This window comes from Bombina bombina, chromosome 5, assembly GCF_027579735.1.
Source record: "Bombina bombina isolate aBomBom1 chromosome 5, aBomBom1.pri, whole genome shotgun sequence".
Classification (NCBI taxonomy): domain Eukaryota; kingdom Metazoa; phylum Chordata; class Amphibia; order Anura; family Bombinatoridae; genus Bombina; species Bombina bombina.
In genome coordinates this window covers 100,690,460-100,717,332 of record NC_069503.1, presented here as the reverse complement: position 1 = coordinate 100,717,332, position 26,873 = coordinate 100,690,460, and the positions used below count along the sequence as shown (strand labels likewise).

General features: G+C 39.2%; 1 protein-coding gene across 1 annotated transcript in view; it reads left to right on the top strand.

Annotated features, from left to right (window-relative positions):
• Positions 1–10,198: 10,198 nt before the first annotated feature.
• The window catches only part of LOC128659991 (oocyte zinc finger protein XlCOF6-like), a 218,713-nt gene continuing 202,038 nt past the window's right edge, over positions 10,199–26,873 (top strand). Inside the window, exons 1-3 of the mRNA XM_053713584.1 lie at positions 10,199–10,258; positions 14,293–14,408; positions 17,233–18,768. Coding sequence (XP_053569559.1) covers positions 14,390–14,408; positions 17,233–18,768 — 1,555 coding nt within the window. The 5' untranslated portion in view covers positions 10,199–10,258; positions 14,293–14,389. The remainder of the gene's footprint in view (positions 10,259–14,292; positions 14,409–17,232; positions 18,769–26,873) is intronic.

The window sequence follows — 26,873 nt, the reverse complement described above, 5'->3', positions numbered from 1 at the left end:
ACCGCCGCCATCTATTTTACCTACCCCGCCGCCATCTACCTTACCTACCCACTAAAGTGAGCCCCTTACCCCGCTGCCATCTACCTTACCTACCCCCTAAAGTGAGCCCCTTACCCCGCCGCCATCTACCTTACCTACCCCCTAAAGTGAGCCCCTTACCTCGCCGCCATCTACCTTACCTACCCCGCCGCCATCTACCTTACCTACCCCGCCGCCATCTACCTTACCTACCTTGCCGCCATCTACCTTACCTACCCCACTGCCATCTACCTTACCTATCCTGCCGCCATTTACCTTACCTACCCCCTAAAGTTAGCCCCTACCCCGCCGCCATCTACCTTACCTACCCCGCCACCATCTACCTTACCTACCCCATAAAGTGAGCCCCTACCCCGCCGCCATCTACCTTACCTACCCCCTCTATCTATCTCTATCTCTGTCTATCTACCTGTCAACCGCGATCCCCCGCCGCAATCCCTAATAAAGTGTTTAACCCCTAAACCGCCGCTCCCGGACCCCGCCGCCACCTACAATAAAAGTATAACCCCCTAATGTGATCGCCCTACACCGTCGCCAGCTATATTACATACCCCCTAATGTGAGCTCCTACCCCACCGCCATCTACACTATCTACCCCCTAATGTGAGCCCCTTACACCGCCGCCAGCTACATTAAACTACCCGCTATTGTGAGCCCCTACCCCGCCGCCATCTACCTTACCTACCCCCTAAAGTGAGCCCCTACCCCGCCGCCATCTACCTTACCTACCCACTAAAGTGAGCCCCTTACCCCGCCGCCATCTACCTTACCTACCCCGCCGCCATCTACCTTACCTACCCCGCCGCCATCTACCTTACCTACCCCCTAAAGTGAGCCCCTTACACCGCCGCCATCTACCTTACCTACCCCGCCGCCATTTACCTTACCAACCCCGCCGCCATCTACCTTACCTACCCACTAAAGTGAGCCCCTTACCCCGCCGCCATCTATCTTACCTACCCCCTAAAGTGAGCCCCTTACCCCGCCGCCATCTACCTTACCTACCCCGCCGCCATCTACCTTACCTACCCCGCCGCCATCTACCTTACCTACCCCCTAAAGTGAGCCCCTACCCCGCCGCCATCTACCTTACCTACCCCGCCGCCATCTACCTTACCTACCCCCTAAAGTGAGCCCCTACCCCGCCGCCATCTACCTTACTTACCCCGCCGCCATCTACCTTACCTACCCCCTAAAGTGAGCCCCTTACACCGCCGCCATCTACCTTACCTACCCCGCCGCCATCTACCTTACCTACCCCCTAAAGTGAGCCCCTTACACCGCCGCCATCTACCTTACCTACCCCCCTAAAGTGAGCTCCTACCCCGCTGCCATCTATTTTAAAAATATTAACCCCTAATTTAATCCCCCTACACCGCCGCCACCTATATTAGCTATATTAAACCTAATTATATTAGGGTTAATATAGTTATTATATTATATATATTAACTATATTAACCCTAATTATATTAGGGTTAATATAGTTAATATCGTTATTATATTATATATATTAACCCTAATTATATTAGGGTTAATATAGTTAATATCGTTATATATATATATATATAATATTATTTTTTTTTAAGTATAATAACCCTATCTAACTCTAACATCCCTAACTAAATTCTTATTAAAATAAATCTAATATTAATATTATTAATTAAAATATTCCTATTTAAATCTAAATACTTACCTATAAAATAAATCCTAACATAGCTACAATGTAATTAATAATTACATTGTAGCTATTTTAGGGTTTATATTTATTTTACAGGTAACTTGGTATTTATTTTAACTAGGTATAATAGCTATTAAATAGTTAATAACTATTTAATAGCTACCAAGTTAAAATAATTACCAATTTACCTGTAAAATAAATCCTAACCTAAGTTACAAATACACCTACACTATCAATAAATTAAATAAACTACAAATATCTAAAATACAATTAAATAAACTAATATAAATTACAAAAAACAAAAAAAGATTACAAGATTTTTAAGCTAATTACACCTATTCTAAGCCCCCTAATAAAATAATAAAGCCCCCCAAAATAAAAAAAATCCCTACCCTATTCTAAATTTAAAAAGTTAGCTCTTTTACCTTACCAGCCCTTAAAAGGGCCTTTTGCGGGGCATGCTCCAAAGAAAACTGCTCTTTTGCCTGTAAAGAAAAACACAATACCACCCCCCATCATTACAACCCACCACCCACATACCCCTTTTCTAAACCCACCCAAACCCCCCTTAAATAAACCTAACACTACCCCCCTGAAGAACTCCCTACCTTGTCTTCACCCGGCCGGGCAGAACTCTTCATCCGATCCGGGCGATGTCTTCAATCAAGCGGCAAAGAAGTCTTCTTCCATCCGGGCATGTCTTCAAGCAAAGCGGCATCTTCAATCTTCTTTCTTCGCTCTTCCGCCGCGGAGCATTCATCCGGCACGAAGACTGAACGAGGAATGAGGTACCTTTAAATGACGTCATCCAAGATGGCGTCCGTCGAATTCCGATTGGCTGATAGGATTCTATCAGCCAATACATGCAATTCTGTTCGATTTCAGCGCAGACCAATGTTTAATATTTTGTATGGGAAATAATTATCTGAAAGTACTGAGTGTGATGACATTTAGATGAATCCAGTGACTGAGAAAACCCCCCCAAAGGGTGACATATTGGGTACTATGTAAAATAGCCTGTGCTTTAAGAAGTAGTAAAGGAGAGCACCCCTGCAACAAGAAGATACACATCCTTCAAGGTTATGTTCGTCATAAACAGACCCTCTTGAATCAAAGGAAAATGGATACTACTTTGAAGGACTGTACTCTGAGAATTCTTGTGATAAGTACCTAGACACCATTCCCTTAATGGAACTGGAACTATCACTCCCAGAGAGGAAGGTCCTAAACCCAGTTCAAGAATGCCTATCGTCATACCTGGTCTGCAGATACTCAAGAAAGGAGAAAACTGCCCCTGGGAGGAAATCTTAGATTGCTACCCCCTGGACAAAGACTGGTTGGGATTCCAAAAGACTGGACTGTCCCTGCAGAAAAAAAGGGAAAGATAGACTTTCCTATAGTCTTTTCCGCTTGATGTGTGGTAGAAAAGACCTTTTTCCACCCGCAAAGTCAGAGGCCAGATCAAAACAAGATCTCACCCTTGAAAGGAAGTGCCAGAAACTTGGACTTGTTGGAACATTAATATAATCTAAATATGGCCACGTTAGGTACATGCCTTGGTCAAATTGGAGATAGAACCTGCAGGGTTATAAAGCCTAGGCTGTGCCACTAAGCCACAGGTAGGCTGCTCAGCTGACCAAGGTTTCAGCCACAATGCCCTGCGGGCTAGCACAGCAAGTCTAGATATACAAGGCATTACTCTAGATAATCAAGAAACCTCCAACTTCCTATCCATGAATTTGCAGAGGAGCAGCTATCCTCTATAGGAATCAAAGTTCTCTGAGTCATAAAAGAAATGCTCCCTTCTACTTAATTCACCGTGCAAATGAATGGAGTCAGCGACGGGAAAATCCTTTTAAAGGACGGAGACAAGGAGAAAGGTATATCTAGCTTCTCCTATTCCTGGAAAAATTCCATAGCACGCCTAGAAACACTTCCTCAAAAGAAGGAACATCACAGAGATAAGTGTACTAAACTTCCAAGGGTTGACAATGACAAGGTTATCAATGTCGTACAAGTAGCCAAAACCTCCTTTAACAATACACAAGGTGTTCAAGCATACATCTGAAGGAGATGACTTCAGCTTCAGATGAAGGAATTAAACTGTCTAAATCTGAGATTTCACCCTCAAACTACCGGCGAAACCTCCTCACCAAACTTAGGAGAGAGAGCAACCTGTGTAGCAGAATGTGGAGCAGAAACCTTACTTTCTGAAACTTTTGATGTCCTCTTGCCTTTTCCCTGTAGGTAAGGAAAAACACACAAAGCCGCAGATATCGCAGAGGATACTTGAGCTGCAAAATCTGTAAGCAAACATACTCCTCCGGGAGGTTGAGAGGAACCGTAGGGTGCAGCATGTGACGCCAAAGAGGCTTGGGACATTTAAGGAGATAGCTGTGGCATAGCCTGAACAGCATCATCCTGGAAGACATAAGGGTCAGATTGATCTGTACGATCAAAAGCTTTAGCTAACAAAGTGATACAGAAAACATAGACATTTTAAACTGTCTAAACGTATTCTTAGAGGCAATAAAGAATATCTTTAAAACATATATTCTAAATAGGAGGGACAGTTGAGCTTAAAAACAATATGTTCCTCAATCCAATAACTATTTGTTCCTAGGAATAGACCACTGTTTCAACCCAGAACATAAGCCCCTTATTTAAGAAATTCGGTAATTCAGAAACCATTATACTTAAATATTTAAGGTACATAATGAATGTTTTTGTTCCAAAAAAAGTTACTAATAAGTACCTGCATATAAGCATACTGCAAGCAAAACTCATTGCAGATAAGGCAAGTAAAAGAAAAATCCCATTTTGCTCTTAAACAGAAAAATAACTTAGAAAGGGACATAATTTACAACTCTCCCCATTAAAACATCTGTTTGCTTTAATTTATGCGAAGCAGACAGAACAATAACTCCACTCAGTTCTCATGCCGGAGAACGAGGCAGAGTTAAATATCCAGGCCAAGCAACCTCTTAAAATGGCGCAGCTCTGATTATCAAGAAGGAGGCGTGGCCAAGAATCGGCATGGAATGAAAGCTTCATTCCACCGACTAAAATTAAAACAAGAAGGACCAAGCTATCTTCTATTATGAGGAGTTTGTGCAGGATAAGCAGAGAAATCTACAATTGTACCCTCTTCCAGTTTCCCTGATGCGCTTTCGAAAAAGTGGAGAAAAATGGAACACCTGTGCAGCCCCATAGAAATGGCGCCATTCGCGCTCTCCTAACAGTCCCCTGTCAGAGTTCAATTTGCAACTCTTTAAATTAACACTAAATGGGACCTAAAGGGGCTGCCAAAAATACAAAGGTTCTTCATATAAAAAACGCAGAAATGAGGTATAAATCATTCCTATGATTAAGTGCCAAGTGCAGGCACAAAACATGTAGGGAAGTTCATTCCTGCTGCCTTTTTTGTACCTTTTATGATTTTATTTTTTCAATAAAGTTACCTTTTTAACTTTGAATACCCTGCAGTGTGCAGTCGCTTTTTTTATTTCTATTTCGGCTTTACTGTGGCGGAACCGGCCGCAATTGTGGCGTGCACCCCCTGAGCTCCACACCCTCATTCTTCCCAACCGCTTCCGCTGGCGTTTGGGATCTTGGAGCGGTTTGTGTTTGCGGAGAGGTAGAAATTAACCCTAATGAAATGTTCTAAAACACTCCGCTATGGAAAAGATTCCAACTCTAAAAAATCTAGAAAACTAGAGTTTGCCAAGAGTATTATATATGAAAAAATAGATCTGAGCCCCATAGATGGTTAACCCCTTCCATGCCGTGAAGAAGGTTAACCCACAAGTCTCATGCAATTAATGTACAAAGCACAATAATTAAACAGCGCTAGCTGCCAGGGGTGATTCAAAATTGCTATGATGTAACAAAATAAACACCAAAAGGATAAATAACAATAAGAATTAGAATAAAAATTAATACTTAATGAAAGCAATAAATAAATATAATATAAAAAAATATAGATTAACGTGTGTTAGTTTGGAATCACTAATTATTATTATACAAATTCCTAAAGATCAGACAAGGAGCAAAAAACACAATAGGTGCAAATAAGTACAACTGTGTAATGATTATTATATACGAGACCTGTTGCTGCAAAAATGACCGAAGGTGTCCTGCGTGCCTCCTGAAGTAAAGTAGAATCCCAAATCTCTGAAACAGATAAGCGCAAACAGACTCAAGTGTAGGTAGATACAACAAACACACCCCACTCTCTGAATTGTACTTACAAAATTGTAATTTATTCAGGCGGTTTGTTAAAATAACATATGATCTCCACGGCAGTTAAAACATAAATCTTTGCAAATGAACATGAAAGTTTCTGAGCCAAAAGTGTCCGTTTTGAGTTAATGTCCGTTGTAGTGACTTCAAATAAAAAAAAAACGCTTGTATTAGAGAGCGTCAATGTAGAAGCCGGTAACGTCACTGGAACAAAGTACGGATCCTCATGTAGTCCAAAAGCCTCAACGCGTTTCAACCGCCACCGTGCGGTCTTTCTCAAGAGGTAAAAGTTCACATGAACTTTTACCTCTTGAGAAAGTCCGCACGGTGGCGGTTGAAACGCGTTGAGGCTTTTGGACTACATGAGGATCCGTACTTTGTTCCAGTGACGTTACCGGCTTCTACATTGACGCTCTCTAATACAAGCGTTTTTTTTTATTTGAAGTCACTACAACGGACATTAACTCAAAACGGACACTTTTGGCTCAGAAACTTTCATGTTCATTTGCAAAGATTTATGTTTTAACTGCCGTGGAGATCATATGTTATTTTAACAAACCGCCTGAATAAATTACAATTTTGTAAGTACAATTCAGAGAGTGGGGTGTGTTTGTTGTATCTACCTACACTTGAGTCTGTTTGCGCTTATCTGTTTCAGAGATTTGGGATGCAATTAATGTGCCTGCCCACTGCCTTTACCATCCATAAAGGATTTGTCCCATATAAAAAGCAGGGGATCCTTAACCCCTTCTGTGCCAGCCTCCTAGCCCCAGAAGACAAAAGGCACTTACCTGCATTCTAGTCGTCCGGCATTCAGACGACTCACACTGTATGAAAGAACGTCACTCCTTACAGAGACCTGTGGAAAAAAGAAATAACAGGGTAAATCTACTCTGGCTTTCTATACTAGGGCAGCAAAATGTTATTAAAATGCAGCAAGGCCCACCTTACAAGTTCCTAACTGCTTTAAAGCCACCACTGCCCTACTGAAGAGACTAACATGGAGTATGGCTAGACCCACTCCTTGAAAAAGGGGAAAGAACAGAGTAAACCTACTCTGGCTTTCTAAAGTAGATAAAATCTTGTTTGTTACGAAAGTAATCCAATTTTCTTCAGACACCAAAATTTCACCTCCTCCATGCATGAAGGCAAAGAGAATGACTGGGAGTTGTGGGAATGGAAGTGATACTTAAAGGGACATAATACTCATATGCTAAATCACTTGAAACTGATGCAGTATAACTGTAAAAAGCTGACAGGAAAATATCACCTGAGCTTCTCTATGTAAAAAAGGAAGATATTTTACCTCACAATCTCCTCAGCTCACCAGAGTAAGTTCTGTGTAAAAACTTATACTCAGCTGCTCCCAGCTGCAGGTAAACAAATTTAAAAAAATGAAGAAATGAACAGCAGCCAATCGGCATCAGCAGTGCTGAGGTCATGAACTCTTACTGTGATCTCATGAGATTTCACTTAACTCTCATGAGATTTCATAGTAAGCTTCCTTTACCTGATTGGTGAAATAATATGAGAGTGCACGATGCTAGTCCCTTCAGATGTCCCAGGACAAACACACTAAAATGCTGCTTAGAAATCCTTTACAATGGGAGGTGGCTACTGAGGAACTTTTGAGGTAAAATATCTTTCTTTTTTACATAGAGATGTTCAGGTGATATTTTCTAATCAGCTTTTTACAGCTATGCTGCAGCACTTTCAAGTGTTTAAACATTTGGGTATTATGGCCCTTTAACAGCTTTGCTGTGGTTTTCTTTGCCTCCTCCTGCTGGCCAGGAATGATATTCCCAACAATAAATGATAATGCTGTGGACTAATCATATCTTAGGAAAGAAATAACAATTTCCATCAGTAAAAACATAGTATAGTGCTGTATCCTGAAATATTTTAGGACACAGCAGAATAATCTCTCACATGTTAAATAAACAGTTTGTTTGCTACTTACTTATCCATATGATAATCACACCTTGAGGGAGAGGCAGGGACTCTGTATTCATGTGACACCAGAGGGGACAATAGACATCTATATGAAAACAAAAGTCCAGGTGTGACCCTCTCATTGTCTCCCAACTGACAAGTTGTACTCATGTGAGTCACACAGAGAAAGGTGACACTCTCACATTAGTATAAATATCTGTGTAACACTCAGTGATATCACAGGAGGAACCAGAGAGACTTCATACTTACAGAGCTTCTGCTAAACGGTAATATGCAAAACCTGACATAAATCTTTATTAACAGCCTCACACTGTTGTGTTTTATATAATGATGAGAAAGTATTGTTCTGTATTTTGTTGTGATAAAGATAAACTATTTTACTTCATATAAGAAACTGAGTTTAAATTAAAAAAAAATCAACTGTACTTATTTAATTTGTTTTCTATATTTTTCATGCTGTGTTAATGAATTTTACATTAAAGGGATGGTAAATTTGATTATTAATTAAATTTGCTAAATGTTTTACTTTATGTTTTTAATAAAAAAATTGCATATTTTTTTATTTTTTAAACATTATTATATATTCATTATTTTTATATTCTATAATTCCTGTCAATCACCTCATTGGCTCCGCCCATCAATGTAGCTTCTCAGCACTTTATAAACATGTACAGCATCCCACCTGCTGTGCACATCACTAGTAGAGCTATTCCAATAATTGTATTACCCCTATTCCTCTTGAAACGTTTGTGCCTCAAATAGTAAAGTGATATGTACAGCAGTCCCGCCTGCTATACACATCACTATCATCATACCTGCGCGTTCTTTACACAGGAGCGCTTCCTCCATTCTTCTTTTTTACCTTGAGTAGATTGACGTGTACAGCGAAAAAGCAATACGATAGGTTGGGAGGTGGCTAAAAGCAACCAATATTTGAAAACGTCCATTTACTGTTAATATTTCTTCCTAGTGACGTGTACAGTGGGCGGGACACCTGTACACGTCAATCTACTCAAGGTAAAAAAATATAGAAGAACCGAGGAAGCGCTCCTGTGTAAAGAGCGTGCAGGTATGATGATAGTGATGTGTATAGCAGGTGAGACTGCCGTACATATCACTTTACTATTTGAGACCCAAAAATATCAAGAGGGAAAGGGGAAATAAAAAATACTGAAAACGACTCTGATGATAGTGATGTGTATAGCAGGCGGGACTGCTGTACACATTTCTAGAATCATCAGTAATAAAATTTGTAAGTAAAATGGAAAAAAAGAGCATTTACAAAAATTTGAAATTTTGTTGAATATCAATAAGTTGAGGTTAATTATAAATAGTCTATTTTGTGCCACTCATGCAGACAAGTAACAAGCACTGACAGGCTGTGGTTACGATGCTTGTAATGAAATACATATGTTCAATGGTCCAGATGGCTAAGCTTTTGATTGGACAGAAAAAAGGGCAGAAAAAAACCAGGAGGGAGGCTGACAGGGGAGCATTATCTATAAGATATTAGATGAATAAAAAATATGTATTTAAAAGAAGTAATAAAAAAAGAGGTTTTTATAAAAATGATGGCATGAACTATAATTTTTTTTAAAGTTATATTGAAGAGTTTACCATCCCTTTAATTTCTCTCATTTAAAAAACCCAATTGAATACATAATGATTTACTGCTGCTTGTAAAATGAATGTTTGTAGCAATACCAAACCATATTTTCAAGCTTGAGGAGGTTTGTCCAATAATACATTTGTGGGGGTTGTTCCTTTTATCCAATGAGCAATAGATTTTAAGTATCAGCCAATTAGAATCCTGTATTTCCCTATAGGTTTATAATTAACCGTAGAGCCCAGATAAACCATTTTCATTTAATATTAGTCTGAAGCTGCTATTTGCTCCAGTAATAAATATCACTCAGCTTATGGCCCTGTTGTATCAGTCTCATCACATTTACTGATCTAATCATAAATATCTTGTGATCTGCATATTATTTTATTTCTAATGAGGTTATTTTATAATACATTTCTTATTTCTATTAGCTGCACCTGTTTATCATCAGAACGTTTATCCCACTGATCTGTGACTGATTCTTGTTGTTAGTAAAGACCTTAGTAAGTGTATTCTGCACCTTCAGCTGCTGCTGTTTGTCACATGATCACAGACTTAAAGGGACAGTGTCCTGTAAATTTGGTTTTCGCTTAAAAGAACAAGAAAATGTATTTCATAATTTAAATAGAACAGATAATTTTCAACAACGTTACAACTTCTATTATATTTTCTTCATTCTCTAGATATCCTTTACTGAAGCAGCAGCAATGCACTACTGGGAGCTAGCTGAGCACATAAGGTGAGCCAATGACAAGAGGCTTGTATGTGCCACTTATCAGCAGCTAGCACACCATTAGTTTCCTTTGTCACAAAGGTCCCCAAGGGAATAAAGCAGATTTGATAATTGAAGGGAATTGGAAAGTTGTTTAAATTTGAATCATAAAAGGTTAATTTTGACTTTGCTGTCCCTTTAATGTGTTTCTAATGACTTGTTTTACCGGTGTATAAAATAGTATAAAGTGTATGGGAAATTTCACCTTTAGCTTTAGTTTTTATGTGAAATAACTGTTTGCTGTTTGTAATTTATTTTCATTATTTAATTGTACACAGCCTTTTAAATGACCTGAGGCACCGGCCCCTACTTAGCATATGCAGGAGTTCACATTATATAAAAATATGAGTCTGTTATTGGCTGATAGCTGTCACATGGTACAGGTGCAGAACTACATTTATCAGAAAACAATCTATTGCTCTTTTTAAATTCATAGTAAGTTTTATTGCATTGTATTTTTATTATGCATCTGTGGTTTTGTAATTCTCTATTTTTTGGTCCTTTTTTAAATGGACTAAATTTGCCAAAATAACATATTGCATTATATTATCACTCTATGTAAACACAAATTCTTTCTTTTCTTGACTCTAGCCAATAAAACAATTGAAATGACTCAATTCCAGAATCGGCATCATTCTCAGATTACATGCTGCAAGCTAATATTGCAGTCATAGCAAAACCTGGTAAATCCCCAACAACTCTGGCCAACTTCAGACCAATATCATTACTTAATGTTGATTTAAAACTTTACGCCAAATTATTAGCCACACGCCTCAATTGGATACTACCGACAATAATACATCAGGACCAGGTAGGCTTTGTGCCTCGCAGAGAGGCAAAAGATAACACAGTTAAGGCCCTCAACCTTTTGGAGCATGTCTCACTACATAAAATCCCGACAGTTTTCCTCTCCACCGACGCTGAAAAAGCATTTGACAGACTAGACTGGACTTACTTACGAGAAACCCTACATAGATTCAACATCCCTGACCTCTTTATCCAAAAAATACTGGCCCTCTATACCACCCCCTCAGCACAGGTAAAAATTAATGGTGATTTATCAGAACCCTTTGAAATCCGAAACAGTTCAAGACAGGGTTGCCCTCTTTCCCCTCTTCTTTTCATCTTATCCCTAGAACCACTAGCAATTAAGATCAGAGAAAATCCTCACATTCATGGAGTGGATTTAGATAATCAATCCCATAAACTAGCCATATACGCAGACGACATACTCCTGACGCTGACAGACCCAATGACTTCAATCGGACACGCCATCACTGAACTGACTCAATTTGGTAAAGTTTCAAATTTCTCGGTAAACATGACAAAATCAGAGTACCTACCCATAAATTTACCACCCAGTGATATGGAATCTTTAAAAAAAACATGCCCCCTTAAACAACAGACCAAATTTTTAAAATACCTTGGTATTCACATAACTCAGAATAACTTGGATTTATGCAAATATAATTATGGCAGCCTAATATCAGAATTCCAAGCTCTAACTTCGATTTGGCTTCCCAAAAATATTTCATGGACAGGGAGGATTCACGCAGTGAAAATGATGCTCCTACCAAAAGCCCTATATATCCTTCAAACAGTCCCAATTCCGGGCATTCAAAAGGACTTACTTGTCCTACAACGAATTATAAATGATTATATATGGCGCCGCAGACCCCCGCGGATCAATAAAACTACACTTTTCAAACACCCATCAGAAGGTGGTCTGGGTGTTCCTCACCTTTACTCTTACAAACTGGCTGTGTCCCTGCAGAGGGTCTCAGAGTGGTGTCGGTTCAAAGAGCCTGATCCCAAGAGATGGCTTCAAATTGAAAACTCAATGACTAGCACACACAACTTAGACACTATCTGCTGGAATCCAGCCTTTTTCCATAAACACAACATTTCCACATCCTCCATCACCAATGAGACTTGGTCAGATTGGACATTCATACGCAAATCTCCACACAAAATCTCATCCAGATACTCACCACTCACCAATATCATGAACAACCCGGAATTCCCTCCGGGAATCCAACAAATTCCATCCCTCTTACCAGATTTACCAGATTCCTCACACACCTTACCTATATATTTGCTGATACAAAATGGAAATTTTAAAGACAAAAATCAACTTGACTCTCTACAACACCCTTTTCTATCTTCCTGGTTGAAGATTCACCAAATACAACACTACATATTTTCACATAAATCTAAAAACGACCTACTAAGACCTCTCACGAACTTTGAACTAATATGCACAGCTACAGGTCCCATAAAAGGAGTCCTATCCAAAATTTATAAGATCACCTTATCTAACATATTCCCACATCTCCCTACGTATACTGCCAAATGGGACAAAGAAATTGGAGTAACAACAACTCCAAAGACATGGAAAAAAAGATTTGAAAGGTTATCACACTCAGCTCATTCTGCACACGCAATAGAAACCAATATTAAAATCATGTCAAGGTGGTATCTAACACCTGCCAGGATAAGATATATGTTTAAGAGATCCTCAGGCCTATGCTGGAGAGGCTGTTCTCAGGCTGGCCACCTATCACACATTTGGTGGGAGTGTGAGCTCATAAAACCATTCTGGCTTGAATTTTTTAAGAATATTAACACAATTTTAGGAACAAACATCTATCCCAGTTTAGAAATAGCAATGCTTAATCATACACCTGGCATCACATGCAACATTAGAAAGCAGTTGTTCCAAATCATGCTTAATGCAGCTAACCAGCTGATTCCGAGGTGGCGGAAGACTAAACGAACTCCCACCCTACTAGAATGGAAGACTTTGGCAGACAAAAACTTATTAATGGAAAGATTTTATTACCTCAAACAGGGATAGATTTCCCGACACCAAGATATGCAGTTTTTGTGGGAATCCTGGAGTTGTGCTACTAGGCAAATAGCTGACACATAGGATTTTACACCTCACAGGTACTCTATATCCTGGCCATTCAGAATAGCCCATGCAGTCCTTACCACAAAAAAATTAGCCATATTACATAAAGTACTAGACGCAAGCGCTTTCTCTTTCTTTTCTCCTTCTCCTATTCTTTATCTCATTGTTGATATTTTATAAGTTCTACATGGCATAAACCCCCTTTTCTGGTTACTGTGTTTATAAACCCCAAAAGTGGGTCATACAGCAACCCAGCTGGACTTTTCTCTTGGAAAAAAAGACTGTACCCCGGATTCACACTAATTTTCTGAATGGAGACTCTCACAAGCTGACTATATAAGGGCCTACATTCTACAGATAGTCTCAAACATCTAGCACCTACGAAACGTAAACTACAGTCAGTAGATCCGAGGGAAGTATATACGTTAGAAGGTTAGCAAATTGGGTCTGTTAATAACAAATCATGTAAATGTCTGTAACCAACACTATTTCCTTTTTGCTGTAATTGTTTCTTATTTGAAAAATAAAAAAAGTTGAACATAAAAAAAAAAATTTTGAAATGAACATTTTAGTGCCTATCTCTCCAACACCCCCTTGCAGTGTGATTTAAGATAACTCAGTATTGACCAAGATAAGTTAAAGGACGGGGGGCTAAGCACATGACAAAATGTCTTACAGTGAGAATGAGTAAGAAGTACAATACCAATACTGCAGTATCCAAATTAACTTATATTTAAACAAATGATTTTTAACATTTCTTTCCAGAGAAAATATTGTTTCATAGAAATGATAGAAAACAAAGATTATAATATATTTCTAAAGTTGTGATATGGCCTCACTTAAATATGTTTTCTACCATTATGTTGTATAGATCTGGAAAGATTCATATTTAAGGGGCAACTGTAATACCCACAGAGTTAACTGTACTAAATGCTTGTGCTGAATCAACATCACATATGTAATAATCGAATCAGCTGATCTGTATCACATTAATTGTTATGTGTGCCTTTAATTATACCATACGTACAGTTAATCAGAACCATTATTTATTAATATCCCTTTAAATCATTAAATATACTTTTTACAGACACGGCCAGAGCACGGAGAGATATCAGGTATTGATGTAACTGGAGTGAATAAGGGAACCTTCTTCCTGAGCATATACATTGGAGCCTGTTATCAGCATGAACTCATATGTGTTAGGTGAGTAAAATAGATATTATGCTGACTTTAATAACTGGGAAAATAGAATAGATCACTCATTAAACAAATAAAAACTATTATATTTATATCTACATCTTTTAAGAACATTAGTGTCCGTGACATTATAAAGAAGGACCAACCCTCCAATGGGCTGAGGAGAAGGGTAAAAAAATACTACTCCCCCCTCTGTCCTTTTAGACAGATCATGTCCAACAGCTGCCTAACCTCTCCCCCTGCTGCCCTGGTTCATTACTCAGAACACCAGCAACTTCACCTTCCTCTGCCCTGACCTCGCTCATGGAACACCCATAACTACACTTATGCCTACCTTATTCCCATGTTTGGAACACCCACAACTCCCCCAGTGTTCCCCACCCCAGAACCACCACTGATTTGTGTTTAATTTTCTTCTTAAATGGAAAGAGTCCACAGCTACATTCATTACTTTTTGGAAATAAGAACCTGGCCACCATGAGGAGGCAAAGACACCCCAGCCAAAGGCTTAAATACTCCTCCCACTCCCCTCATCTCCAGTTATTCTTTGCCTTTTGTCCCAGGAGGGTCCTTTTCTAGGACATTTGTGTTGGGGATTTATCTTCCCATTAGCCGGTGGCTTCGGACCTTGAGGACAGTTGTTGCCCTTCTGGCCTCATCCCTTTTCTTTAGGGGATATTCTCTTCCCTATGGACATGGAGTTCTTTCTTGGGGTTTCTCCTGGATGGGAGGTGGAAAGGTGGGATTGGTTCCCCCTGGGGTCTTGCTGGCTCCAAGTTCAGACTTGTTGGGCCTTTTTTTTTATATAAATCCCTAGGTCAATGGCCCTGTCATCCGTTTTCAGAGTCTGGTTGTACCTGTACTCTGTGGGAATGGCTGTGCTCTGTGTATCCTTATGCTTGTTCCTGTACCAGTTTCAGGATTCTTTTGTTCCCCTGTAAAGGATCCCTGAGGCTGGGTTGGTCCAGCTGGGTGTGGGTCTGCAGCTCAAGATGGCCAAGCATCGCTGCATTCAGGTTGCAGTCTCCTCTGGATGTGTGGGCTTTGTTGAGTCTATCCTGTTAGCTCAGTCTGCTAGGATATAGATTTTCCTTCAACTTGTTCCATTGATTTTCAGAAGGGGGTTTACTCTTCCTTCAGGCTCTGAGGGTATACTCTCCTTCTCGGGGGACCTCGATTGAGGTTTTGTGTTCCACTTTTTAGAGACCTGTGAGTGGGTCCGGCGGCTTAGGTCACCTGGAGCATGCCCTCTGTCTGGGGGTTGCTTTTGCAGTCTGTTTATTGCTTTACTGCTGCTTCTTCCTCGCAAGTACCCCCTGTGTCGTCCTGATATGGACTGTGTGTTCTCAAACTCTGGGTTTTTCGACTGGGTCTGTTACACATTTTTTCGTGGTTGAATACTTGGTATTATATGTTCAGACGCTGGGAGGACTTTGCCTCTTCAGTTGCATTCAGTATTTGCAGGATGTTGGAGAGAAGTCTTTTCTGTCTCTGTGCCTGGTCTTATCCCGGGTTTCGCTTGTATAGGCGTGACCTACTTTCCCTGTTTGGGCCCCTTTAGATCTTTGTGAGCTGGGCTCACGATTGGAGGTGTTCTTTTATGAATTAGGGGACCTTTTGGTTTCCTCGGTTCTCCTTTGCCTTGTCCCCTTGGGGGTTTTGGCTGGTGTCCCCTTCATTAGTGGGGGGGGTGAGTGATTGGGGACCGTCTATTGGGCGACGGTGTCTCCTGGTGGACTGTTGGCTCAGTTGAGTCCATTTTGCAGTCTCTAGTTTGGCTTCTGGACTAGCTGCGAGTCAGTGTCCTTGAGTCTTTTCCTTTATAAAATTTCCGGGCTTCAGACGAAGCAGGATTTTTTTATTGGGTAGAGTTTGAGGCCTAGTGCCCTCATTATGGGCCGCCTATTGTACCCTTCTGTCTTGGCATTTAGTGTCCTCTATAGCTTGGGTATTGTTTTCCCAAAAGTAATGAATGCAGCTCTAGACTCTTTCCATTTAAGAAGAAAAACATAAATTATGCTTACCTGATAATTTCCTTTTCTTTTGATGGAAAGAGTCCATACCTCCCCACCCGTAAATTTATTTGGGGCATCCTTTTATTCTTCTGGCACCTTTAACCCTTATATTTCTTCTACTGTTCCTTGTTCTTCGGCAGAATGACTGGGGGATGAGGGGAGTGGGAGGAGTATTTAAGCCTTTGGCTGGGGTGTCTTTGCCTCCTCCTGGTGGCCAGGTTCTTATTTCCCAAAAGTAATGAATGCAGCTGTGGACTCTTTCCATCAGAAGAAAAGGAAATTATCAGGTAAGCATAATTTATGTTTTTACAGTGACTATTATTATTATTATTATTATTATTAAACTAATAAAGTTTTTGGCAGTTTTATATAAATCAAAGAACCACATCCTCTCAAAACATTTCACACTGATTATTAGTCTGTGATGATTAAGACATCAACTGGTTGAGCATGAGCTGGGCAGAACTGTATGTGCGCTTGGTTGTGTAATGTTAAATGTGGATGGTGGATGCCACCTCTCTTGCCCAGAATACAGATGTACTTGTTTCCTGGCTGAGAGCATTATCCACATGCACCTTGTTTAATGTGGCCCTATAACTTTTTTTCATCAATAATCAGTAATTTAGGTTACTATGATGTAGTAATGTTTTACTTTCTATGTCATCCTTTTTTAATTTGTGATTTACAGGTAAATAAATTTAAAAATACATAAAGGAGGACATTTTTGAGTATTAAAAAAGTTTTTTTTATTGAGATGGATTTTATTATAATGATAAACATTCTTATTTTTCATTATTCCATTTCTTTTCATGTAGACAAACACCTGAATAGTTCATATCCATCCTTCACTACAGGAAGCATCAGAATTATACCGCAAACTCTAAAAGTCTTAGACACCAATGACTATTCACAAACATTGGGGATATCACAGCAGATATTTAAAGGAGATGGTGAATTGGCAGAAACTGGACAGCAATCATTATGTACAGACAGTAATTTAGTCATCAAACAAGAGGACAACAGTTATGCCTTAACTAGTGAAATTATTACCCCAGAGGATAAACCACACACATTTACTGAGTTTTCAAAACATATTAAAGTAGAGGAAAGTCTACAGTCTAGCCAAATAATTCATACAAAGGAGAAATGTTTCAAATCTAAAGAATGTGAGAAAAGCTTTAGACGGAAGTCTATTCTACTAGAGCACTACAACATTCACACAGGTGAGAAACCACACACATTTACTGAGTGCGGCAAATGTTTTTCACGAATAGATCATCTGAAAAGTCATATAAAGATTCACACAGGAGAAAAGCCTTTCACATGTACAGAGTGTGGAAAAAGTTTTACACAAAAGAGTAATCTGAAAACTCATGAAAGGATTCACACAGGAGAAAAGCCTTTCACGTGTAAAGAGTGTGGAAAAAGTTTTACAGTAAAGAGTAATCTGAAAATGCATAAAAGGATTCACACAGGGGAAAATCCTTTCACATGTACAGAGTGTGGAAAATGTTTTAAACAAAAGAATGTTCTCAAATATCATGAAAGGGTTCACACAGGAGAAAAGCCTTTCACATGTACAGAGTGTGGAAAAAGTTTTAAACAAAAGAATGTTCTCAAATATCATGAAAGGATTCACACAAGAGAAAAGCCTTTCACATGTACAGAGTGTGGAAAAAGTTTTACAGTAAAGAGTGATCTGAAAAAGCATGAAAGGAGTCACACAGGGGAAAAGCTTTTCACATGTACAGAGTGTGGAAAAAGTGTTACAGAAATGAGTCATCTGAAAATTCATGAAAGGATTCACAGAGGAGAAAAGCCTTTCACATGTACAGAGTGTGGAAAAAGTTTTACACAAAAGAGTAATCTGAAAAAGCATGAAAGGATTCACACAGGGGAAAAGCCTTTCACATGTACAGAGTGTGGAAAAAGTTTTACACAAAAGAGTGATCTGAAAAAGCATGAAAGGATTCACACAGGGGAAAAGCCTTTCACATGTACAGAGTGTGGACAAAGTTTTACAGAAATGAGTAATCTGAAAATTCATGAAAGGATTCACACAGGGGAAAAGCCTTTCACATGTACAGAGTGTGGAAAAAGTTTTAAACAAAAGAATGGTCTCAAATATCATGAAAGGATTCACACAGGGGAAAAGCCTTTCACATGTACAGAGTGTGGAAAATGTTTTACACAAAAGAATGAGCTGAAAATTCATGAACGGATTCACACAGGGGAAAAGCCTTTCACATGTACAGAGTGTGGAAAATGTTTTACAGATAAGAGTAATCTGAAAAATCATGAAAGGATTCACACAGGAGAAAAGCCTTTCAGATGTACAGAGTGTGGAAAAAGTTTTAAACAAATGAATAGTCTTAAAAATCATGATAGGATTCACAAGGGCAGAAACCTTTAACATGTTTAGAAAGTAGGGTTGCTTCCCTTTGCACAGCCGATTCCCTGACACTTTGCAAATGGGTGTGGTTGAGGATGTGGTTAGGGGTTTGGCTTAGGAGAAAAAATTCTCTTTGGGAAAGAGAATAATGTACTATGCGCCAACATCTTAGTAACCGAGATGACAATAGAGGTTATCTAACGTGCATATGCAAAATAATTTGTGTAAAAAATAAGTGAGTAAGAAATCACATAAAGTCAGGTGATTCAAAAGATGTGTGTGGTATTTGTGACGCACCTTGCGTGACTAAACACGTGTAATTAATAAACCCTAAAAAGAACACTAAAAATAAGTGATGTTATAAGAAAATGATTTCACAACTGTATCTGGCCATACAAAAGTTTAGATACAACTCCAAAACCCCACTGATAGAAAAATAGGAAAAAGATTTAGGCAAAGAGCTCCCTCTGGGTGACTAGGATTTCATAATTCAAGATTCTAGCAAGGGACTGGTTAGCATGGACTTCAAAGAAAAATGTATCAAGACAGCATTTAGGTGGTAGCTGACTCCTATTAAAACCTCACATTTCTCATTAGGATCTTCCAAGCAATGCTATAGAGGTTGCTCTGACATGGGTACCTACATTCACATCAAGCTTAAATCTTGGAATGCAGATATGACTTTTAAGTCAACGTTGCTTTCTCTTTCTTTCCAAGGTAATAAATTATTTGGTTCTCAGTTGGATTCTATAATTTCAACTGTTACTGGGGGGAAGGGAGCTTTTTTGCCTCAGGATAAAAAATCTAAGGGTAAATATAGGGCTGCTAATCGTTTTCGTTCCTTTCGTCAGAATAAGGAACAGAAGTCTGACCCTTCCCCAAAAGGAACGGTTTCCGTTTGGAAACCTTCTCCAGTATGGAATAAATCCAAGCCTTTTAGAAAATCAAAACCAGCTCCCAAGTCCACATGAAGGTGCGGCCCTCATTCCAGCACAGCTGGTAGGGGGCAGGTTACGATTTTTCAAAGATGTTTGTATCCTTTCGATTCAAAATCATTGGATTCAGAACATTGTTTCTCAAGGGTACAGAATAGGTTTCAAGATACGACCACCTGTGAGAAGATTCTTTCTCTCACGCATTCCAGTAAAGGCTCAGGCTTTTCTGAAATGGGTTTCAGACCTGGAGTCAGCTGGGGTAATTGTGCCAGTTCCAGATCTGGAACGGGGCCTGGGGTTTTATTCAAATCTGTTCATTGTACCGAAGAAAGAGAATTCTTTCAGACCAGTTCTGGATCTAAAAATATTGAATCGTTATGTAAGGATACCAACATTCAAAATGGTGACTATAAGGACTATTCTGCCTTTTGTTCAGCAAGGGCATTATATGTCCACAATAGACTTACAGGATGCATATCTTCATATTCCAATTCATCCGGATCACTATCAGTTCCTGAGATTCTCTTTTCTAGACAAGCATTACCAGTTTGTTGCTCTTCCTTTTGGTCTAGCAACAGCTCCAAGGATCTTTTCAAAGGTTCTCGGTGCCCTTCTCTCTGTAATCAGAGAGCAGGGTATTGCGGTATTTCCTTATTTGGACGATATCTTGGTACTTGCTCAGTCTTTACAGTCTGCAGAATCTCACACGAATCAACTCGTGTTGTTTCTTCAAAGACATAGTTGGAGGATCAATTTACCAAAGAGTTCCTTGATCCCTCAGACAAGGGTAACCTTTTTGGGTTTCCAAATAGATTCAGTGTCCATGACTTTGTCTCTAACAGACAAGAGACGTCTGAAATTGGTTTCAGCTTGTCGAAACCTTCAGTCTCAATCATTCCCTTTGGTAGCTTTGTGCATGGAAATTTTAGGTCTCATGACTGCAGCAACGGACACGATCCCCTTTGCTCGTTTTCACATGAGACCTCTTCAGCTTTGTATGCTGAGCCAATGGTGCAGGGATTATACAAAGATATCACAATTAATATCCTTAAATCCCAATGTTCGATCTTCTCTGACGTGGTGGTTGGATCACCATCGTTTAGTTCAAGGGGCCTCCTTTGTTCGTCCAACCTGGACTGTGATCTCAACAGATGCAAGTCTTTCAGGTTGGGGAGCTGTATGGGGATCTCTGACAGCGCAGGGGGTTTGGGAATCTCAGGAGGCGAGATTGCCTATCAACTTTCTGGAACTCCGTGCGATTTTCAGAGCTCTTCAGTTCTGGCCTCTTCTGAAGAGAGAATCGTTTATTTGTTTTCAGACAGACAATGTCACAACCGTGGCGTATGTCAATCATCAAGGTGAGACTCACAGTCCTCAGGCTATGAAAGAAGTATCTTGGATACTGGTATGGGCGGAATCCAGCTCCTGTCTAATCTCTGCGGTTCACATCCCAGGTATAGACAATTGGGAAGCGGATTATCTCAGTCGCCAGACGTTACATCCGGGCGAATGGTCTCTTCACCCAGAGGTATTTCTTCAGATTGTTCAGATGTGGGGACTTCCAGAAATAGATCTGATGGCTTCTCATCTAAACAGGAAACTTCCCAGGTATCTGTCCAGATCCAGGGATCCTCAGGCTGAAGCGGTGGATGCGTTGTCACTTCCTTGGAATTATCAACCTGCTTATATATTTACGCCTCTAGTTCTTCTTCCAAAAGTGATTTCTAAAATCATGATGGAACATTCGTTTGTACTGCTGGTGGCTCCAGCATAGCCACACAGGTTTTGGTATCCGGATCTTGTTCGGATGGCCAGTTGCCAACCTTGGACACTTCCGTTAAGGCCAGACCTTCTATCTCAAGGCCCTTTTTTCCATCAGGATCTCAAATCATTAAATTTGAAGGTATGGAGATTGAACGCTTAATACTTAGTCATAGAGGTTTCTCTGACTCAGTGATTAATACTATGTTACAGGCTCGTAAATCTGTGTCTAGAAAGATTTATTACAGAGTTTGGAAGACTTACATTTCTTGGTGTTCTTAAATTCTCTTGGCATTCTTTTAGAATTCCTAGAATTTTACAGTTTCTTCAGGATGGTTTGGATAAGGGTTTGTCTGCAAATTCCTTGAAAGGACAAATCTCTGCTCTTTCTGTTCTGTTTCACAGAAAAATTGCTCTTCTTCCTGATATTCATTGTTTTGTACAGGCTTTAGTTCATATCAAGCCTGATATTAAGTCAGTATCTCCTCCTTGGAGTCTTAATTTGGTTTTGAGGGCTTTACAGGCTCCTCCGTTTGAACCTATGCATTCTCTGGACATTAAATTTCTTTCTTGGAAATTTTTGTTCCTTTTGGCCATCTCTTCTGCTAGAAGAGTTTCTGAGTTATCTGCTCTTTCTTGTGAATCTCCTTTTCTGATTTTTCATCAGGATAAGGCGGTGTTGCGGACTTCATTTAAATTTTTACCTAAAGTTGTGACAACATTAGTAGAGAAATTGTTGTCCCTTCGTTGTGTCCGAATCCTACGAATTCTCTGGAGAGATCTTTACATTCTTTGGATGTAGTAAGAGCTTTGAAATATTATGTTGAAGCTACTAAAGATTTCAGAAAGACTTCTAGTCTATGTGTTATCTTTTCTGGTTCTAGGAAATGTCAGAAGGCTTCTGCCATTTCTTTGGCGTCTTGGTTAAAGCTTTTGATTCATCGGGTGGAATCGGGTAAGTCCCCGCCTCAAAGGATTACAGCTCATTCTACTAGGTCAGTTTCTACTTCCTGGGCTATAATTTCAGTTTTTTTCATTATAAAGATTAAAACTTTTTATTTGGGTTGTGGATTGTTTTTTTCAGCGGATTTGGCTGTCTTTATTTTTTCCCTCCCTCTCTACTTACTCTTGCGTGGAAGTTCCACATCTTGGGTATTTGCTATCCCATACGTCACTAGCTCATGGTCTCTTGCTAATTACATTAAAGAAAACATAATTTATGTAAGAACTTACCTGATAAATTTATTTCTTTCATATTAGCAAGAGTCCATGAGGCCCACCCTTTTTGTGGTGGTTATGATTTTTTTTTGTATAAAGCACAATTATTCCAATTCCTTATTGATGCTTTCACTCCTTTCTTATTACCCCACTTCTTGGCTATTCGTTAAACTGAATTGTGGGTGTGGTGAGGGGTGTATTTATAGGCATTTTGAGGTTTGGGAAACTTTGCCCCTCCTGGTAGGAATGTATATCCCATACGTCACTAGCTCATGGACTCTTGCCAATATGAAAGAAATGAATTTATCAGGTAAGTTCTTACATAAATTATGTTATTGTCATTGGTTCACAAATGATACAAATAGAATATAGGAAATTTGATAATAGAAGTTAACTGGAAAGTTGTTTAAAATGGTATGTTCTACCTAAATCATGAATGAAAAATGTTTGTGTTTCAGATCCCTTTAATGATATGACACCATCCACTTATACTTCAGTGCATCACTAGGTACACTTAACAAAACAAAAAAAAATAAGGGTGGAGCCACAGTTTTATTGGATAAATTGTATTATGTAGAGGAGATCATGTCACGACTAAATGATGTAGAGACAAACAAAAAAGCTCAAAGGGAATTCCCTATCTAGTATACAAAAGGAAGTTTCAGCCATCCTAGAGAAAGCAATTAAAATGGGTATCATTGATAAGAAATTGTCTGATTACTTATACAGAGCATCCCACCGTAACCCTATTTTCTATACGGTACCTAATGTACATAAAGATAATCATAGATCTCTAGGGAGACCCATTATTATTATTATTATCGGTTATTTGTAGAGCGCCAACAGATTCCGCAGCGCTAATTGTCTCAAGTGTTGATTCTGTGTACACTAATATATCTAAGTTCCTAGATTGAATACTTCAACCTGAGGTACAAGGTATGTCCAGTTACCTTAAAGACACTAGCCATTTCTTAGAAAAAGCTAATGCCTTGGAATTCCATAATGAAAAATATCTCCTGTTCACCATGGATGTAAAAAGCTTATATGCCTCGATAAAATACGAGACGGGTAAAGCGATCATCAAGAAGTGTCTATTGGTGAACAGGAGATATACTTATGAGCAAATACATTTTATTGAGGATCTCCTAAGGCTCATTTTATATTGGAATTATTTCCTATTTCAAGACGAGTGGTTTGTTCACAGCAATGGGTTCTAACATTGCCCCATCGACAACCTATATATGAATAAATTTGAGAAAAACATAATCTATGAGAACGAATGCTTCAAAAAACATGGAGCAGTTTGGTTAAGATATATCGATGATGTGTTTGGCGTATGATGGAGCAATGTGGAATCCTTACTCTATATTTTAAATGAACTTAACTCTATGGTCAGAGAATTGGAATTTACTGTAAGGTACAGTGAGGAATCTGTATCATACTTAGACACTAGGGTTTATAAGGCTGGTAATTATTTGGAATTTGATCTGTTCATAAAAGACAATGATAAAAACACTTTGTTACAATATAATAGCTTTCACCCCAGACATTTAGTGGACTCCCTCCCGAAGAGCCAACTATTAAAGGTTAACAGGATTGTTAGCAATAGGGATAAAAGGGAGGTGCACCTTAAGGAAATGGCAGATAAATTTATTGATAGGGGTTATCCCCCACAATTCCTCCATAATAACATGAGTACATTAAAAGAAACCATTACAACAGGTGCTGAAACTAAAGTAAAAAGGATGGTCTTTATAACACAGCATAGCCCTCTTAGTGATAAAATCTTGAAAATTGTTAGGCAGAACTGGCATATACTTAGGGATTGCAATCGGGATATTGCTCTTTTCCAGGAACCACCTCTGATGGACCATAGAAGGGTAAACAAATTGAGAGACCGTTTAATAAGATCTGATGTGCGGCCTGGAAAAAGGTCAATACAGACCACCACAGGCAGCAAAAAGTCAGGTAATTACCACTGTTTGAACTGCGCTAGTTGCAGTTTAATCATAAGAGGTGCAGACTTTTATCATAGTGGTAAAAAGTATAATGTGAAAAGTTTTTTTTTACCTGTGAATCTACCTTCGTTGTCTATTTAATTAAATGTCTGTGTTCCTTAGTGTGTTTAGGTGAGACGACACGTAAAATCATGGATAGAATGAGCCAGCATGGGTCTAGTATCAGATGTAAAAATTTGGAGGCTCCCCTGTCAAAACACTTTTTAGATAAGGGACACGGCATCAGCCAATTGAGATGGCAGGTCATAGATCAAATCAAACCTACCCGGAATGGTATGGATAGGGAGAGGTTGCTCAAACAGAAAGAAATGTGGTGGATCAATAAATTGAAAACGTTGACCTCTAGGGGCCTAAATAGAGATTATGATCTCACATGTTTCTTTTAGAAAAACCATACACTTAGGGGTTTAGAGCTTTCTCTACATTCACAGCAATTGTTGACCTTTTATAAATAGTTTGTGTAAGATTGTAAAGATTGTGATGGAATTAGGGAGTAATGTATAAGTTGGAGCATTTTTGTACAGTTATTGAGATTGTATTAACTTTAATATAATTTTAGGTGATAATAGGATTCTCTATTTCTCTTGTTAAGTGTGTTCAGTCCACGGGTCATCCATTACTTATGGGATATATTCTCCTTCCCAACAGGAAGTTGCAAGAGGATCACCCAAGCAGAGCTGCTATATAGCTCCTCCCCTCACATGTCATACCCAGTCATTCTCTTGCAACCCTCAACAAAGAAGGAGGTCGCGAGAGGAGCTGGAGTTTTTACTTATCTATTCTTCAATCAAAAGTTTGTTATTTTAAATGGCACCGGAGTGTGCTGTTTTTCTATCTCAGGCAGTATTTGGAAGAAGAAACTGCCTGCTTTTTTTTTCTATGATCTTAGCAGGCGTAACTAAGATCCACTGGCTGTTCTCGACATTCTGAGGAGTGGGGTAACTTCAGAAACTGGGAATAGCATGCGGGGTCCTCCGCAAATGAGGTATGTGCAGTACTTTATTTTCTGGGAATGGAATTGACTAAGAAAATACTGTTGTTACCGTATGATGTAAGTACAGCCTTAAATGCAGTAGTGGCAACTGGTATCAGGCTGATAAATGTATGCGCAGTCGAGTTATTTTCTAGGGACTAGAATTTGACTGAGAAAATACTGTTAAAACTGAAATAATACTTAAGCCTTATCTGCAGTGGTAGCGACTGGTAGCAGGCTTAGTGATAACTTTGCATGACATTGGAAAATGTTTTTTAATAAAACGTTTACTGGCATGTTATTCGTTTTTGTGAGGTACTTTGGTGATAAATTGCTTTGGGCATGATTTTTTTCCACATGGCTAACATATTTTTCTGCATGGAAACCGTTATATCAGGGCTCCCACTGTTGTGATAGGAGTGGGAGGGACCTTGTTTTACCACCTTGTTGCGCAGTTAAAATTCTTGCACAGTCTTCCTGCTTCTTCCTCCTTGATCCAGGACGTCTCTAGAGAGCTCGGGTCTGCAAAATTCATTTGTGAGGGAGGTAATCAGTCACAGCAGATTTGTGACAGTGTGCTGACTGTGATTAAAAGCGTTAAATCTTAATTGATATCTGTTTTATCCGTTTTGGGTATTGAGGGGTTAATCATCCTTTTGCTAATGGGTGCAATCCTCTGCTAATAATACACTTCTTGTTAAGAATTGTTTAATTATATCTGTATTTTTGAAGCGCTGCAGCGTTTTTTATATTGCTTGTAAACTTATTGAAAGTGATTTCCAAGCTTGCTAGTTTCATTGCTAAGTCTGTTTAAACATGTCTGATTCAGAGGAAACTGTTTGTTCATCATGTTCAAAAGCCAATGTGGAGCCCAATAGAACGATGTGTACCAATTGTATTGATATTGCTTTGAATAAAAGTCAATCTGTACCGATAAAGAAACTATCACCAGACAACGAGGGGGAAGTTATGCCGCCTAAATCTCCTCACGTGTCAGTACCTGCGTCTCCCGCTCGGGAGATGCGTAGGATTGAGACGCCAAGTACATCTAGGCCCTTACAAATCACTTTACATGATATGGCTAATGTTATGAAAGAAGTATTATATAATATGCCCGAATTAAGGGGCAAACGCGATAGCTCTGGGTTAAGGACAGAGC